General features: G+C 52.2%; 1 protein-coding gene across 1 annotated transcript in view; it reads right to left on the bottom strand.

Annotated features, from left to right (window-relative positions):
* Window positions 1-1,236: 1,236 nt before the first annotated feature.
* DCAF8 (DDB1 and CUL4 associated factor 8) overlaps window positions 1,237-15,892 on the bottom strand; it is a gene marked incomplete at its 3' end in the record, with an annotated part of 20,226 nt that continues 5,570 nt past the window's right edge. The window contains exons 5-13 of the mRNA XM_041409927.1: window positions 15,123-15,263; window positions 11,936-12,030; window positions 7,953-8,063; window positions 7,114-7,186; window positions 6,799-6,856; window positions 5,156-5,263; window positions 3,655-3,785; window positions 2,134-2,253; window positions 1,237-1,353 (exon numbers count right to left, since the gene is read on the bottom strand). Coding sequence (XP_041265861.1) covers window positions 1,237-1,353; window positions 2,134-2,253; window positions 3,655-3,785; window positions 5,156-5,263; window positions 6,799-6,856; window positions 7,114-7,186; window positions 7,953-8,063; window positions 11,936-12,030; window positions 15,123-15,263 — 954 coding nt within the window. The remainder of the gene's footprint in view (window positions 1,354-2,133; window positions 2,254-3,654; window positions 3,786-5,155; window positions 5,264-6,798; window positions 6,857-7,113; window positions 7,187-7,952; window positions 8,064-11,935; window positions 12,031-15,122; window positions 15,264-15,892) is intronic.

Raw genomic sequence — 15,892 nt, 5'->3', positions numbered from 1 at the left:
AGAAATGGGGAAATGGGGGGAGAAACAGGGTGAGAAACGAGAAACGGGGTGAGAAATGGGGTGAAAAATGGGGTGAGAAAGGGGAAAAATGGGGTGAGAAATGGGGCAGGGATGGGGAAATGGGGTGGGAAATGGGGAAATGGGGTGAGAAACAGGGTGAGAAAGGGGGAAATGGGGTGAGAAATGGGGGGGAAATGGGGGAATGGGGGGTGAAACGGGAAAAATGGGGTGAGAAATGGGGAAATGGGCAGAGGTGGGGTGAGAAACGGGGAGAGAAATGGGGGGAGAAAGGGGGAGATGGGGGCAGGAATGGGGAAAGGGGGGCAGGAATGGGGTGAGAAATGGGAAAAATGGGGTGAGAAATGAGGTGAGAAACGGGGAAAGGGGGTGAGAAACAGGGTGAGAAACGGGGTGAGAAATGGGGTGAGAAATGGGAAAAGGGGGTGAGAAATAGGGCGAGGATTGGGGTGATAAGGTGAGAAATGGGGTCAGGAACGGGTCAGGAATGGAGGAAATGGGCAGAAATGGGGTGAGAAATGAAGGGGGAAATGGGGGCAGGAATGGGGAAAGGGGGGCAGGAATGGGGTGAGAAATGGGAAAAATGGGGTGAGAAATGAGGTGAGAAACGGGGAAAGGGGGTGAGAAACAGGGTGAGAAACGGGGTGAGAAATGGGGTGAGAAATGGGAAAAGGGGGTGAGAAACAGGGTGAGAAATGGGGTGAGAAATGGGGTGAGAAAGGGGAAATGGGGTCAGGAACGGGTCAGGAATGGAGGAAATGGGCAGAAATGGGGTGAGAAATGGGGAGGGAAATGGGGGCAGGAATGGGGAAAAGGGGGCAGGAATGGGTCAGGAATGGGGAAATGGGGTCAGAAATGGGGAAATGGGGAAATGGGGTAATGAATGGGGAAAATGGGGTCGGGAATGGGGGAAACGGTCAGAAAAAGCAGGGAAAAGTGGGGGAAAAGCAGGGAAAAGTGGGGGAAAACAAGGAAAGTGGGTTAAAAGCAGGGAAAAGGCAGGGAAAAGTGGAGGAAAAGCAGGGAAAGTGCGGGTCGACCTAGTCAGGAAATCAGTCTAGGGCTAGGGCTGGTCCCAGGGAAAAAGCTGTGAAGGAAGGGAAAAGTGGGGGAAAAGCAGGGAAAAGAGGGGGAAAGCAGGGAAAAGTGGGAAAAGCAGGGAAAAGGCAGGAAAAAGTGGAGGAAAAACAAGGAAAAGAAGCAGCAGCAGCGCAGTACCCGGTGGTGGCGGCGCTGGCGCAGGTGGTGCATCAGGAACCAGAGCATGTGGCTGTCGAACATGTCCGTGTGGTGCAGGCTGTCCTCGTCCCGCTCCACCTTGTTCTTCTTGATCACCTGGGGAGAGAAGGGTTAAATCCCACGGGAATCCCGGGGCTCATTCCATGGGAATCCCGGGGCACTTTCCATGGGAATCCCGGGGCTCTTTCCATGGGAATCCCGGGGCTCTTTCCATGGGAATCCCGGGGCTCTTTCCATGGGAATCCTGGGGCACTTTCCATGAGAATCCCAGGGCTCGTTCCATGGAAAGCCCAGGTCCCATTCTGTGGAAATCCCAGGGCACATTCCATGAAAAACACAGGTCACATTCCATGGAAAACCCGGGTCACATTCCATGGAAAACCCAGGCCAGATTCCATGGAAATCCCGGGTCAGATTGCAAGGAAAACCCAGGTCAGATGTCATGGGAATCCCGGGGCTCATTCCATGGAAAACCCAGGTCAGATTCTGTGGAAATCCCAGGGCAGATTCCATGGAAAACACGGGTCACATTCCAAGGAAAACCTAGGTCAGATTCCAAGGAAATCCCGGGTCAGATTCTGGAAATCCCAGGGCACATTGCATGGAAATCCTGGGTCACGTTCCAAGGAAATTCTGGGTCACATTCCAAGGAAATCCCGAGTCAGATTCCAAGGAAATCCTGGGTCACATTCCAAGGAAAACCCAGGTCAGATTCCAAGGAAATCCCGGGTCAGATCCCAGGGAAATCCCGGGCCAGATCCCAAGGAAATCCCGGGTCAGATCCCAAGGAAATCCCGGGTCAGATCCCAAGGAAATCCCGGGCCAGATCCCAAGGAAATCCCCGGTCAGATCCCAGGGAATCCCGGGCCCACCCACCTCCTTGAGGCCCCGCAGCTCCGTGGGCGCCTCGGCCGTGGGCGCCCAGATCTTCACGTCGTGGTCCAGCCCGCTGGTGGCCAGCACGGGCAGGTGGGGGTGAGGCTCCAGGCAGTTCACCTGGGAAAATGGGAAAATGGGGATTTGGGGTTGGGAATGGGGGTGAGGCTCCAGGCAGTTCACCTGGGAAAATGGGAAAAATGGGGAAAATGGGGATTTTGGGGATTGGGAATGGCAATCCCAGGAAGTTCACCTGGGAAAATGGGGATATTGGGAATGGGATTGGGAATGGGGGTGAGGTTCCAGGCAGTTCACCTGGGAAAATGGGAAAAATGGGGAAAATGGGGATTTTGGGGTTGGGAATGGGATTGGGAAGGGCAGTCCCAGGCAGTTCACCTGGGAAAATGGGAAAAATGGGGAAAATGGGGATTTTGGGGTTGGGAATGGGATTGGGAAGGGCAGTCCCAGGCAGTTCACCTGGGAAAATGGGAAAAATGGGGAAAATGGGGATTTTGGGGTTGGGAATGGGATTGGGAAGGGCAGTCCCAGGCAGTTCACCTGGGAAAATGGGAAAAATGGGGAAAATGGGGATTTTGGGGTTGGGAATGGGATTGGGAAGGGCAGTCCCAGGCAGTTCACCTGGGAAAAATGGGAAAAGTGGGAAAAGTGAAGGGCAGTCCCAGGCAAATGGGGGTGAGGCTCCAGGCAGTTCACCTGGGAAAAATGGGAAAAGTGGGAAAAGTGGGGATTTGGGGGTTGGGAATGGGATTGGGAATGGCAGTCCCAGGCAGTTCACCTGGGAAAAAATGGGGAAAAAAGGGGAAAAATGGGAATTTGGAGTTGGGAATGGGATTAGGAATGGGGGTGAGGCTCCAGGCAGTTCACCTGGGAAAAATGGGGATTTTGGGGTTGGGAATGGCAATCCCAAGCAGTTCACCTGGGGAAAATGGGGATATTGGGAATGGGATTGGGAATGGCAATCCCAGGCAGTTCACCTGGGAAAAATGGGGAAAATGGGGATTTTGGGATCAGGAATGGGATTGGGAATGGGGGAGCTGCCCCTCCAGGCAATTCACCTGGGAAAAATGGGGGAAAAGTGAGAAAAAGGGGAAAAATTGGATTGAGAGTGGGATTGGGAATGGGGAAGGTGAGGGTGCAGCTCACCTGGGAAAAAACAGGGAAAAATGGGGTGAGAAAATGAGTAAAAAAGGGAAAAAAGGGGGAAAAGAGGGAAAAAAGGGGGGGAAAGGGAAGGGGCCCTTCCTGCCCATCCCAAAGCAGGAGAGCCAGGAGTTGCCAGCAGAGGAAATTCGGGATGAATTCCCAGCACAGGCACTTCCCTTTCCTGCAGGAAACACCTGGAAAAATCCCAGAGGCTCCTGGGGAATCGGCCAAATTTGGGATCCTGCCCCACCCTCAAACCCCTGGAAAACGGGGACGGGGCCATCCCGCCGCTTCTGGGGTGGGAACAGAGGGAAAAGGGGATGGGTGGGGGGAATTTTGGGAATTTTGGGGTCTCACCACTCCGCCCTTGTCCCCTTCCATGAACTGCACGATCTGGCAGGAGGATTTTTCCCACAGGAAAATGTGGCCGCAGTCGCTGCCGCTCACCACGAACTCGCTCTTGGGGCCGTAGAAATTCACCCCTTTGACTGGGAAAACGGGGGGAAAACAGGGGAAAACGGGAAAAATCAGGGAACAACAGGAAAAAATGGGAGGTGGGGTTGTCTCCACTGGAATTCCTGCCCGGGAGGCCAAGGAGATGTTCCCAGAAGGGTTTTTAGGGAGCTCCAGGGGGGTTTTTGGGGGGGTTTAGGGCTATTTTGGGGTTGCATTTAGGGGTGTTTTAGGGCTGATTTTGGGCTGACTTTGGGGTGATTTTGGGGTGATTTAAGCTGATTTAGGGTTTATTTTGGTGTTGATTCTGAGGTAATTTGGGGAAGGATTTAGGGTTGATTTTGGGGTATTTTAGGGCTGATTGAAGGCTGATTTTGGGGGGGGTTTAGGGTTGATTTTTTCAGGCTGTTTCTGGACTGTTTCAGGGTTGATTTTGGGGTATTTTAGGGCTGATTGAAGGCTGATTTTGGGGGGGGTTTAGGGTTGATTTTTTCAGGCTGTTTCTGGACTGTTTCAGGGTTGATTTTGGGGTATTTTAGGGCTGATTGAAGGCTGATTTTGGGGTGGGTTTAGGGTTGATTTTTTCAGGCTGTTTCTGGACTGTTTCAGGGCTGGTTTTGGGGTAATTTTGGGCTTTTTGGGGACTGTTTTCAGGGTGTTTCTGGGCTGTTTTAGGGCTGGTTTTGGGGTGATTTGGAGCTGTTCCTGGGCTGAGTTTGGGGCTGGTTTTGGGGTGATTTGGGATGGATTTGGGGCGGTTTTGGGGTGATTTGGGATGGATTTGGGGCTGTTTTTGGGGTGACCCGGGCGTTACCCGTGGCGTTGTTGCGGTGGCCCTTGTAGCGCCGGCTGTACCGCGCTGGTTTAGGGCTGGTTTTGGGATTTTTTTGGGCTGTTCCTGGGCTGGTTTTGGGGTGGTTTCAGGCCATTTTTGGGGTGTTTTGGGGCTGTTTTTGGGGTGACCCGGGCGTTACCCGTGGCGTTGTTGCGGTGGCCCTTGTAGCGCCGGCTGTACTGCGCTGGTTTAGGGGTTGTTTTTGGGGTGATTTGGGATGGATTTGGGGCTGGTTTCGGGGTGATTTGGGGCTGGTTTTGGGGTGATTTGGGATGGATTTGGGGCTGTTTTTGGGGTGACCTGGGTGTTACCCGTGGCGTTGTTGCGGTGGCCCTTGTAGGGCGGCTGTACTGCGCTGGCTTAGGGGCTGTTTTTGGGGTGATTTGGGATGGATTTGGGGCTGGTTTTGGGGTGATGTGGGATGGATTTGGGGCTGGTTTTGGGGTGATGTGGGATGGATTTGGGGCTGGTTTTGGGGTGATGTGGGATGGATTTGGGGCTGGTTTTGGGGTGATGTGGGATGGATTTGGGGCTGGTTTTGGGGTGATTTTGGGGTGAGCCGGGCGTTACCCGTGGCGTTGTTGCGGTGGCCCTTGTAGCGCCGGCTGTACTGCGCGCCGTCGCTGTGCGCCGAGTCGAACAGGTAAATGTCCTCGTCGTTGTAGGAGGCCAGCAGCTCTGCAACGGGGAAAAAACGGGAAAAAATGGGAAAATGGGAACAAACACAGGGAAATTGGGAATAAAAACAGGGGGGAATGGGGGATAAAGGGGGGGGAATTGAGGAAAAACGCCGTCCTCGTCGTTGTAGGAGGCCAGCAGCTCTGCAACGGGGAAAAAACGGGAAAAAATGGGAAAATGGGAACAATCACAGGGAAATTGTGAATAAAAACAGGGGGAATGGGGGATAAATGGGGGGGAATTGAGGAAAAACGCTGGGGAAATGGGGAAAAATAGAGGGGAAATGGGAAAAGCAGCAGGAAAATGGGGAAAAGGGAAAAATGGGGAGAAGGGGAATGGGGAAAAACAGGAGAAAATGGGAAAAAACAGGGGTGAATGGGGAAAAATGGGAGGAAAATGGGGAAAATGGGGAGAATGGGAAAAATGGGAAAAAAGAGAAGGAAAAGGGGAAAAATGGGAGGAAAATGGGGAAAATGGGGGAAGGGAAAAAACAGTAATGGGAAAAAACAGGGGTGAATGGGGAATGGGGGAAAAATGGGAGGAATGGGGAAAAGGGAAAAAATGGGGAGAAGGGGAATGGGGAAAAACAGGAGAAAATGGGAAAAAGCAGGGGTGAATGGGAAAAAATGGGAGGGAAATGGGAAAAATGGGAGGAGAATTGGGGGAAGGGAAAAAACAGTAGGAAAATGGAGAAAAAATGGGAGGAAAATGGGAAAAGCAGGAGGAAAATGGGGAAAAGGGAAAAAATGGGGAGAAGGGGAATGAGGAAAGGGGAAAAACAGGAGGAAAATGGGAAAAAACAGGGGTGAATGGGAAAAAAAGGGAGGAAAAAGGGAAAAAATGGGGAGAAGGGGAATGGGGAAAAACAGGAGAAAATGGGAAAAAACAGGGGTGAATGGGAAAAAATGGGAGGAAAATGGGAAAAGCAGGAGGAAAATGGGAAAAAACAGGGGTGTATGGGAAAAAATGGGAGGAAAATGGGAGGAAAATGGGGAAAAATGGGAAAAATGGGAAAAAATAGCAGGAAAATGGAGAAAAAATGGGAGGAAAATGGGAAAAGCAGGAGGAAAATGGGAAAAAACAGGGGTGAATGGGGAAAAATGGGAGGAAAATGGGGAAAATGGGAAAAATGGGAAAAAAGAGGAGGAAAATGGAGAAAAAATGGGGGGAATGGGGAAAAGCAGCAGGGAAAATGGGGAAAGAGGAAAAAATGGGGGAAAGGGGAAAACCAGCAAGAAAATTGGAAAAAATGGGAGGAAAATGGGAAAAGCAGGAGGAAAATGGAGAAAAACAGGAGGGTCTGGAACTCAACAGGTTTTTTTGGGGGGGGGAATTATTTTTATTTTGGAAAATATGGAATTTGGCAGGGGGGAAGTCAGGTTTTCTGGGGGAAGAGATGTTTGTTTGAGGATAAACAGGTGTTTTTTGGGAAAATGGGTATTTTTTTGGAAAACCTGATTTTTTTTGGGTGGGAAATGAGGGGGTTTGAGGGGGTGGGACCCCCCAGAACTGCCCAGATTCCCACCTGGACTCACCTGAGCCGTCGTGGCTGTAGACCAGGCAGGTGATGTTGGCTTTGGACTCGCAGTTCACCTGGAAAAGTGGGAAAAAGCTCAGCTCCAGCCCCTTTTCCTGGGAATTCCGAGTGTCAAACCCCCAGATGAGGACGCAGGGAGGCAAAAAATGAAGATTGAGGGGAAAAAAAACCAAAAAAAAGAGATTTTTGGGAGTTGTTTCTGCCTCTTCCTGAAGGATTCTCCAGGAAAAGGAGCAGCTTCTTGCCATGGGATTGCTCTCGGGTGATCCCAGTGCTCCCAGTCCCCTCCCAGTGCTCCCAGTATCCCCAGTACCAGGTGGTGGGGGCAGAACTTCTTCAGGACTCCGTTGTTCTCGTTCTCGTCGATTTTCCTCTGGTCATAAATCCTGCAGGAATCAAGGGGAAGAGAAAAAAAAAAATAAGAAAGGTTGGATTCACTCCAGGGAGGATTTTTTTATCCTCAAAATTCTGAGATCCCAGGGCTCAAAATTCCATCCTAAAATTCCCTGGGATTTTTGTGCCAGGATAGGCCCAGATTTGGGACAGAAATTATGTTCCCATGGTCTGAATTCCATCTAAAAATTCCCTGGGGGGTTGAGGCAGGAATGATGTTCCCATGGTCTGAATTGCAGCCTAAAATTCCCTGGGGAATTGGGGCAGAAAAAACATTCCCATGCCCCAGATTCCATCCTAAAATTCCCTGGGGAATTGGGGCAGAAAAAACATTCCCATGCCCCAGATTCCATCCTAAAATTCCCTGGAATTCTGTGCTGGTCCTAGTCCTGGATTTGGGAAGGCAAAATTGGGGATTTGGGAAGGGAAAGAGGCAGATTTGGGAATGCCTGGATTTGGGATGGGGGATCCCTGGATTTGGGATGGGGAATTCCTGGATTTGGGATGGGGAATTGTGGATTTGGGATGGGAAATTCCTGGATTTGGGCTCTCCCAGTGCTCCCAGTTTGGCCTCACTTCCCAAACTGGTCCTGGCCCCTGATTTGGGACAGGGAAATAATGGATTTGGGAAGGGCAAAAGTTGGATTTGAGAAAGGCAAACTGGGCAGGGGAAATCATGGATTTGGGAAGGGAAATCATGGATTTGGGAAGGGAAATCCCAGGATTTGGGCTCTCCCAGTGCTCCCAGTTCAGCCCCACCTGACGAACTGGTCGCGGCCGCCCACAGCGAACTGGGAGGTGTTGGCAGGGTTGACAAAGATGGTGTAGAGCCCGACCTTCTTCTCCTTCTCCTTCGTCACCACCAATTTCCTGGGAAACCCTCGGGATCAGCCCAGTCCCAGCCCAAATCCCCCCAAATCCCAGCCCAAATCCCAGCCCCAATCCCCCCAAATCCCAGCCCAAATCCCAGCCCAAATCCCAGCCCCAAACCCCCCAAATCCCAACCCAAATCCCAGCCCAAAATCCCAGCCCCAAACCCCCCAAATCTCAGCCCCAACCCCAGCCCAAATCCCAACCCAAATCCCAACCCAAATCCCAGCCCCAAACCCCCCAAATTCCAGTCCCAAACCCCCCAAATCCCAGCCCCAATCCCAGCCCCAGTCCCAGCCAAAATCCCCCCAAATCTCAGCCCCAACCCCAGCCCCAAATCCCAGCCCCAATCCCCCCACATCCCAGGCCCAATCCCAGCCCAAATCCCAGCCCCAAATCGCAGCCCAAATCAGGAGCGGGAATTCCCAGGGGAGGAAATCCCCACAATCAGCAGGATTTGGGCAATGAGGGTGGGGAATGTTCCCAAGGTTGGGAATTTCCCCAAGGAAAAATCCACACTGGGAGAATTCCCAAAGGGAAAATGGGATTTGGGAAAGTTCTCCCCTCCAATATTTGGGATTTCTGGGAATTTGGGGCATTCCAGGAGAGAAATATTAAGAGTTGACTCCACCAGGGCAAAATTCCAAAGGGATCCAGCCCAGAGGACAGGTTGGAATTCCCAAGGGAAATGTGATTTCCCAAAAAAACCCCGATTTTTCCCCGAACTCCATCTGTTATTTCCTAAATCCTGCAAGTTTCCCCTACCAAATTCCCATTTTTTAAAAAAAAAACTCCCCATTTTCCTGACAGAATCCTCATTTTCCTGTCCACCTTTCCCCCCACTAAAATCCGCATTATTCCGCCCAGGATCCTAATTTTCCCCCCAAAATCCCCATTCTTTTTCCCCCAAAAAACCCCAATTTTTCAAAAAAAAATCCCTGAAAACAGCTGGAATTTGAGGGAATTTGGGCCATTCCAGGAGGGAAAATGTGGGGTTGGCTCTGGCAGGGTGAGAATTCCAAAGGGATGGAGCCCAGGGAGGGGGCTGGGATCAGCTCCAGCCGCGGATTCCGGCGGGATCAGGGATTAAAGGGCTCGTCCTGGTTATGAAACCCCGGGATTTGGGCTGGATCAGCCTCCAGAATGACAGCCTGGAGGCTTGGAAAAACACAGGCAGACAGAAAAACTGCTTTTCCCCAAAAAATCCCTGCTTTTCCCACAAAAAAAAACTGGTTTTCCCTATAGCCCAATCCCCCCAAATCCCAGCCCAAATCCCAGCCCCAAACCCCCCAAATCTCAGCCCCAACCCCAGCCCAAATCCCAACCCAAATCCCAACCCAAATCCCAGCCCCAAACCCCCCAAATTCCAGTCCCAAACCCCCCAAATCCCAGCCCCAATCCCAGCCCCAGTCCCAGCCAAAATCCCCCCAAATCTCAGCCCCAACCCCAGCCCCAAATCCCAGCCCCAATCCCCCCACATCCCAGGCCCAATCCCAGCCCAAATCCCAGCCCCAAATCGCAGCCCAAATCAGGAGCGGGAATTCCCAGGGGAGGAAATCCCCACAATCAGCAGGATTTGGGCAATGAGGGTGGGGAATGTTCCCAAGGTTGGGAATTTCCCCAAGGAAAAATCCACACTGGGAGAATTCCCAAAGGGAAAATGGGATTTGGGAAAGTTCTCCCCTCCAATATTTGGGATTTCTGGGAATTTGGGGCATTCCAGGAGAGAAATATTAAGGGTTGACTCCACCAGGGCAAAATTCCAAAGGGATCCAGCCCAGAGGACAGGTGGGAGTTCCCAAGAGAAATGTGATTTCCCAAAAAAACCCCGATTTTTCCCCGAACTCCATCTGTTATTTCCCAAATCCTGCATGTTTTCCCTACCAAATTCCCATTTTTCAAACAAAAAACCTCCCCATTTTCCTGACAGAATCCTCATTTTCCTGTCCACCTTTCCCCCCACTAAAATCCGCATTATTCCGCCCAGGATCCTAATTTTCCCCCCAAAATCCCCATTCTTTTTCCCCCAAAAAACCCCAATTTTTCAAAAAAAAATCCCTGAAAACAGCTGGAATTTGAGGGAATTTGGGCCATTCCAGGAGGGAAAATGTGGGGTTGGCTCTGGCAGGGTGAGAATTCCAAAGGGATGGAGCCCAGGGAGGGGGCTGGGATCAGCTCCAGCCGCGGATTCCGGCGGGATCAGGGATTAAAGGGCTCGTCCTGGTTATGAAACCCCGGGATTTGGGCTGGATCAGCCTCCAGAATGACAGCCTGGAGGCTTGGAAAAACACAGGCAGACAGAAAAACTGCTTTTCCCCAAAAAATCCCTGCTTTTCCCACAAAAAAAAAACTGGTTTTCCCTATAGAAGTAATCAGGTTTTGCACAAAAGTCCCTCATTTTCGTCAAAAAAGTGGTCCTCCAGAATGACAGCCTGGAGGCTTGGAAAAACACAGGCAGACAGAAAAACTGCTTTTCCCCAAAAAATCTCTGCTTTTCTCACAAAAAAAACCTGGTTTTCCCTATAAAAGTAATCAGGTTTTGCACAAAAGTTCCTCATTTTCATCAAAAAAGTGGTTTTTCCTCAAAAAACAGTTGTTTTTCCCAAAAAAACAACCTGATTTCCACCCCCAAAAAAATGTTTTCTCACAAAATTCCTCTGGTTAAAAAAAAAGAAATTCTACTCCCCCCCTGCCCAAAAAATCCATTTGCTAAAAAAATTCCAAAAAAGTCCCTCATTTTCGTCAAAAAAGTGGTTTTTTCCTCAAAAAACAGTTGTTTTTCCCAAAAAAACAACCTGATTTCCACCCCCAAAAAAATGTTTTCTCACAAAATTCCTCTGGTTTAAAAAAAAAAAAAATTCAATTTCCCCCCCAAAAAACCCGTTTGCTAAAAAAATTCCATTTTTTCCCCAAAAATATTTATGTTCCCACAAAACATATCAAATTTTCCTGCAAAAATCTCGATTTCCAAAAAACACCCAACCCATTTTCCCCACAAAAATAACCTGATTTTCCCAAAAATCCCTGATTTCCCAAAAAAACCCTGATTTTTCCCCAAAACCCACCTCTTTCCCATTTCCTGCCCAGAATTCCCATTTTCCCCCTCAGAATTCTCAAATTTCCCCTCACAATTCCAAATTTTCCCCTCAGAATTCCCCATTTTCTGATCACCTGTGATGCAGGCCGATCCTATTTCAGACCAATGGAATCCCCATTTCCCACCCCAAATACCCTTTTTTCCCCACAGAATTCCCATTTCACCCACAGAATTCCCTCTTCCTGCACAGAATTCCCCATTTCCTCCATAGAATTCTCCATTTTCCCCTCAGAATTCCAACTTTTCCCCTCAGAATTCCCATTTTTCCCCTTGCTCACAAGGCAGGCTGGTCCTGCCACAGATCAATGGAATCCCCATTTCCCATCACAAATTCCCTTTCCCCCCCACAGAACTCCCACTTCCCACCTAGAATTCCTGATTTTCCCCTCAGAATTCCCACTTTTCCCCTCAGAATTCCAAATTTTCCAGTCACTCACGAGGCAGGCCGGTCCTGCCACAGATCAATGGAATCCCCATTTCCCACCCCAAATACCCTTTTTTCCCCACAGAATTCCCATTTCCCACCCAGAATTCCTGATTTTCTCCTCAGAATTCTCCATTTTCCCCTAAGAATTCTCCATTTTCCCCTCAGAATTCCCAATTTTCCAGTCAGTCACGAGGCAGGCCCATTCTGCCGCAGGTCAATGGAATCCCCATTTCCCACCCCAAATCCCCTTTCTTCCCCACAGAATTCCCATTTCACCCACAGAATTCCCATCTCCTGCCCAGAATTCCCACTTTTCCCCTCAGAATTCCCCCTTTTCCCCTCACTCACGAGGCGGGCCGGTCCTGCCGCAGGTCGATGGTGAAGACCACGGCGTCCTCCCCCGCAGACAGGAACGTGCAGGGCGAGTCTGGCTCCAGCGCCAGCTGGGGTTGGGGGAAAAAAAGGGAAAAAACAGTGAGAACAACTCTCAAAAATCACAAAAAACCAGGAAAATCCACCTGGAAAAACGCCAGGTTTGGGGATTCCCGCCCCGAACTTCAGCGATGCCATCTGGGTGACGTCATGGGGACAACAGCACAGCCAAGGGTCTGAACTGCACCCAAAAAGTGGGAAAATCCCAAAATTCCTGGATTTTAATGGAGCTGAGTGGCCAAACCCACCCCCCTCACCTGCGCGGTGACATCAAAGGTGACAATGGCCACATCCAAGGCTTGAAATATTTGGGAATTGATTTCCGCTGCACAGAAAGTGGGAAAATCCCTTCCTTTCTCCTAAAAACCCCTCGGATCTCCAGGAAAAGATCTCCCCCATTCCCAAGCACCCCAAATCCTGGGATTTGTCATTCCCAGGATTTGCCATTCCTGGGATCCCTCTCACCTTGTGGGAAGGCCCCTTGTGCTGGGCTCCGTGCTGTGGCAGCTCTGTCACCTCCGTGGTGACATTCCCTGCTCCCATCCCATTCCCACGGCGTTCCCCCATTCCCCGGCACCCCAAATCCCAGGATTTGTCATTCCCAAAACCCAAGCACCTCAAGCACCCCAAATCCCGGGATTTGCCACTCCCAAATCCCAAGCACCCCAATCCCGGGATTTGCCATTCCCAAGCCCCACCTCATGTTGCAGGAGGCTTCCTTTTGCTGGGCCACGCACTCGGTGCTGTGGCAGCTCTGTCACCTCTGTGGTGACATCCCCACACCATTGCCAGCCCATTCCCCCATTCCCAGGCACCCCAAATCCCGGGATTTGGTATTACTGGGATCTCCTCACCTTGTGGGAGGCTTCCTTTTGCTGGGCCACGCACTTGGTGCTGTGGCAGCTCTGTCACCTCCGTGGTGACATGCCCTGCTCCCACCATTTCTCCCACCCCATTCCCACTGCGTTCCCCCATTCCCAAGCACCCCCAATCCCAGGATTTGTCATTCCCAAATCCCAAGCACCTCAAGCACCCCAAATCCCGGGATTTGCCATTCCCAAGCCCCCCCTCACCTTGTGGGAAGCCCCCTTGTGCTGGGCCACACATTTGGCACTGTGACAGCACCGGGTGTCACCTGGGTGGTGACATCCCCACACCATTCCCAGCCCATTCCCCCATTCCCAGGCACCCCAAATCCCGGGATTTGGTATTACTGGGATCTCCTCACCTTGTGGGAAGCCCCCTTGTGCTGGGCCACACATTTGGCACTGTGACAGCACCGGGTGTCACCTGGGTGGTGACATTCCCACACCATTCCCAGCCCATTCCCACTGCATTCCCCCATCCCCAAGCACCCCAAATCCCGGGATTTGGCATTCCCAAGCCCCCCTCACCTTGTGGGAAGCCCCCTTGTGCTGGGCCACGCGCTTGGTGCTGCGGCAGCACTGGGTGGCCGAGAGCTCGGCCACGCGCACCTGCCCGTCCCGGGCACACATGGCCAGCGTGGAGTCACCGCTGTTGGGCAGGAACTTGGCCTGGAAAAGAGGGAAAACGGGGGAAAAGTGGGAAAAAGGGTCAGGGAGGTGGTAAAAGGAGAGGGGGAGTCGCAGAGGAGGTGGGAGGGGGAAAGGGATGGGGGGAATTGCTGGAGTTGTTCTGGGAATTGTCACAGTTCTCTTGGGAATCATCCCAAAGTCTCCCCTGGGAATCATCCCAAAATCTCCCAGGAATCCTCCTAAGTTCCCTCAGGAATCATCCCAAACTGTCCCCTGGGAATCATCCCAAAATCTCCCAGGAATTGGGGTGTCAGTCTCTGGAATTTGGTGACCTGTTCCCAGACCCTTTCCCAAGCATCCCCTGGCCCAGGTGACATTTTCCTGGGACCCTCTCCCACCCCAAACAGGGACCCTTAGAACGATGAATTTTTGAAAGCACCTCAAAAATCCCCCACAAACTTTGGCAAACCCATGCAGCCAACACATCCCCAAAAGCCCACCATGCCCACCCCAAAAGCCCACCACACCCAGCCCAAAAGCCCACCAAAAGCCCACCACGCCCACCTGGAAGACGTTGCTCTTGTGCCCGCTGTGGAACTGCAGCACGGGCCGGCGCCGCAGCCAGTCCTTTGTGCCACCACCCCAAAAACCCACCAAAAGCCCACCAAAAAACCCACGACGCCCACCCCAAAAACCCACGATGTCCACCCCAGAAGCCCACCATGCCCACCCCAAAAACCCACCAGAAGCCCACCCCAAAAACCCACGATGTCCACCCCAGAAGCCCACCATGCCCGCCCCAAAAACCCACCAAAAGCCCACCACACCCACACCAGAAGCCCACCAGAAGCCCACCACGCCCACCTGGAAGACGTTGCTCTTGTGCCCGCTGTGGAACTGCAGCACAGGCCGGCGCCGCAGCCAGTCCTTTGTGCTCCCACCCCAAAAGCCCACCAAAAGCCCACCATGCCCACCCCAAAAGCCCACCAAAAGCCCACCACACCCACCCCAAAAGCTCACCACGCCCACCCCAGAAGCCCACCATGCCCACCTGGAAGACGTTGCTCTTGTGCCCACTGTGGAACTGCAGCACAGGCCGGCGCCGCAGCCAGTCCTTTGTGCCACCACCCCAAAAACCCACCAAAAGCCCACCAAAAACCCACGATGTCCACCCCAGAAGCCCACCATGCCCACCCCAAAAACCCACCAGAAGCCCACCCCAAAAGCCCACGATGCCCACCCCAAAAACCCACCAAAAGCCCACCCCAAAAACCCACCAACCTCACCTTGTGGGAAGCCCCCTTGTGCTGGGCCACACATTTGGCACTGTGACAGCACCGGGTGTCACCTGGGTGGTGACATCCCCACACCATTCCCAGCCCATTCCCCCATTCCCAGGCACCCCAAATCCCGGGATTTGGTATTACTGGGATCTCCTCACCTTGTGGGAAGCCCCCTTGTGCTGGGCCACACATTTGGCACTGTGACAGCACCGGGTGTCACCTGGGTGGTGACATTCCCACACCATTCCCAGCCCATTCCCACTGCATTCCCCCATTCCCAAGCACCCCAAATCCCGGGATTTGGCATTCCCAAGCCCCCCTCACCTTGTGGGAAGCCCCCTTGTGCTGGGCCACGCGCTTGGTGCTGCGGCAGCACTGGGTGGCCGAGAGCTCGGCCACGCGCACCTGCCCGTCCCGGGCACACATGGCCAGCGTGGAGTCACCGCTGTTGGGCAGGAACTTGGCCTGGAAAAGAGGGAAAACGGGGGAAAAGTGGGAAAAAGGGACAGGGGGGTGGTAAAAGGAGAGGGGGAGTCCCAGAGGAGGTGGGAGGGGGAAAGGGATGGGGGGAATTGCTGGAGTTGTTCTGGGAATTGTCACAGTTCTCTTGGGAATCATCCCAAAGTCTCCCCTGGGAATCATCCCAAAATCTCCCAGGAATCCTCCTAAGTTCCCTCAGGAATCATCCCAAACTGTCCCCTGGGAATCATCCCAAAATCTCCCAGGAATTGGGGTGTCAGTCTCTGGAATTTGGTGACCTGTTCCCAGACCCTTTCCCAAGCATCCCCTGGCCCAGGTGACATTTTCCTGGGACCCTCTCCCACCCCAAACAGGGACCCTTAGAACGATGAATTTTTGGAAGCACCTCAACAATCACCCACAAACTTTGGCAAACCCATGCAGCCAACACATCCCCTTTGTGCTCCCACCCCAAAAGCCCACCATGCCCACCCCAAAAAGGGACCCTTAGAACCATTAAATTTTTGAAAGCACCTCAAAATCACCCACAAACTTTGGCAAACCCATGCAGCCAACACATCCCCTTTGTGCTCCCCCCCCAAAAGCCCACCAGGCCCACCCCAAAAACCCACCAT

Source organism: Onychostruthus taczanowskii, unplaced genomic scaffold (genome assembly GCF_017590055.1).
Source record: "Onychostruthus taczanowskii isolate IOZ18803 unplaced genomic scaffold, ASM1759005v1 scaffold314, whole genome shotgun sequence".
NCBI classification, from domain to species: Eukaryota; Metazoa; Chordata; class Aves; order Passeriformes; family Passeridae; genus Onychostruthus; species Onychostruthus taczanowskii.
This window is presented reverse-complemented; position numbering and strand designations above follow the sequence as displayed.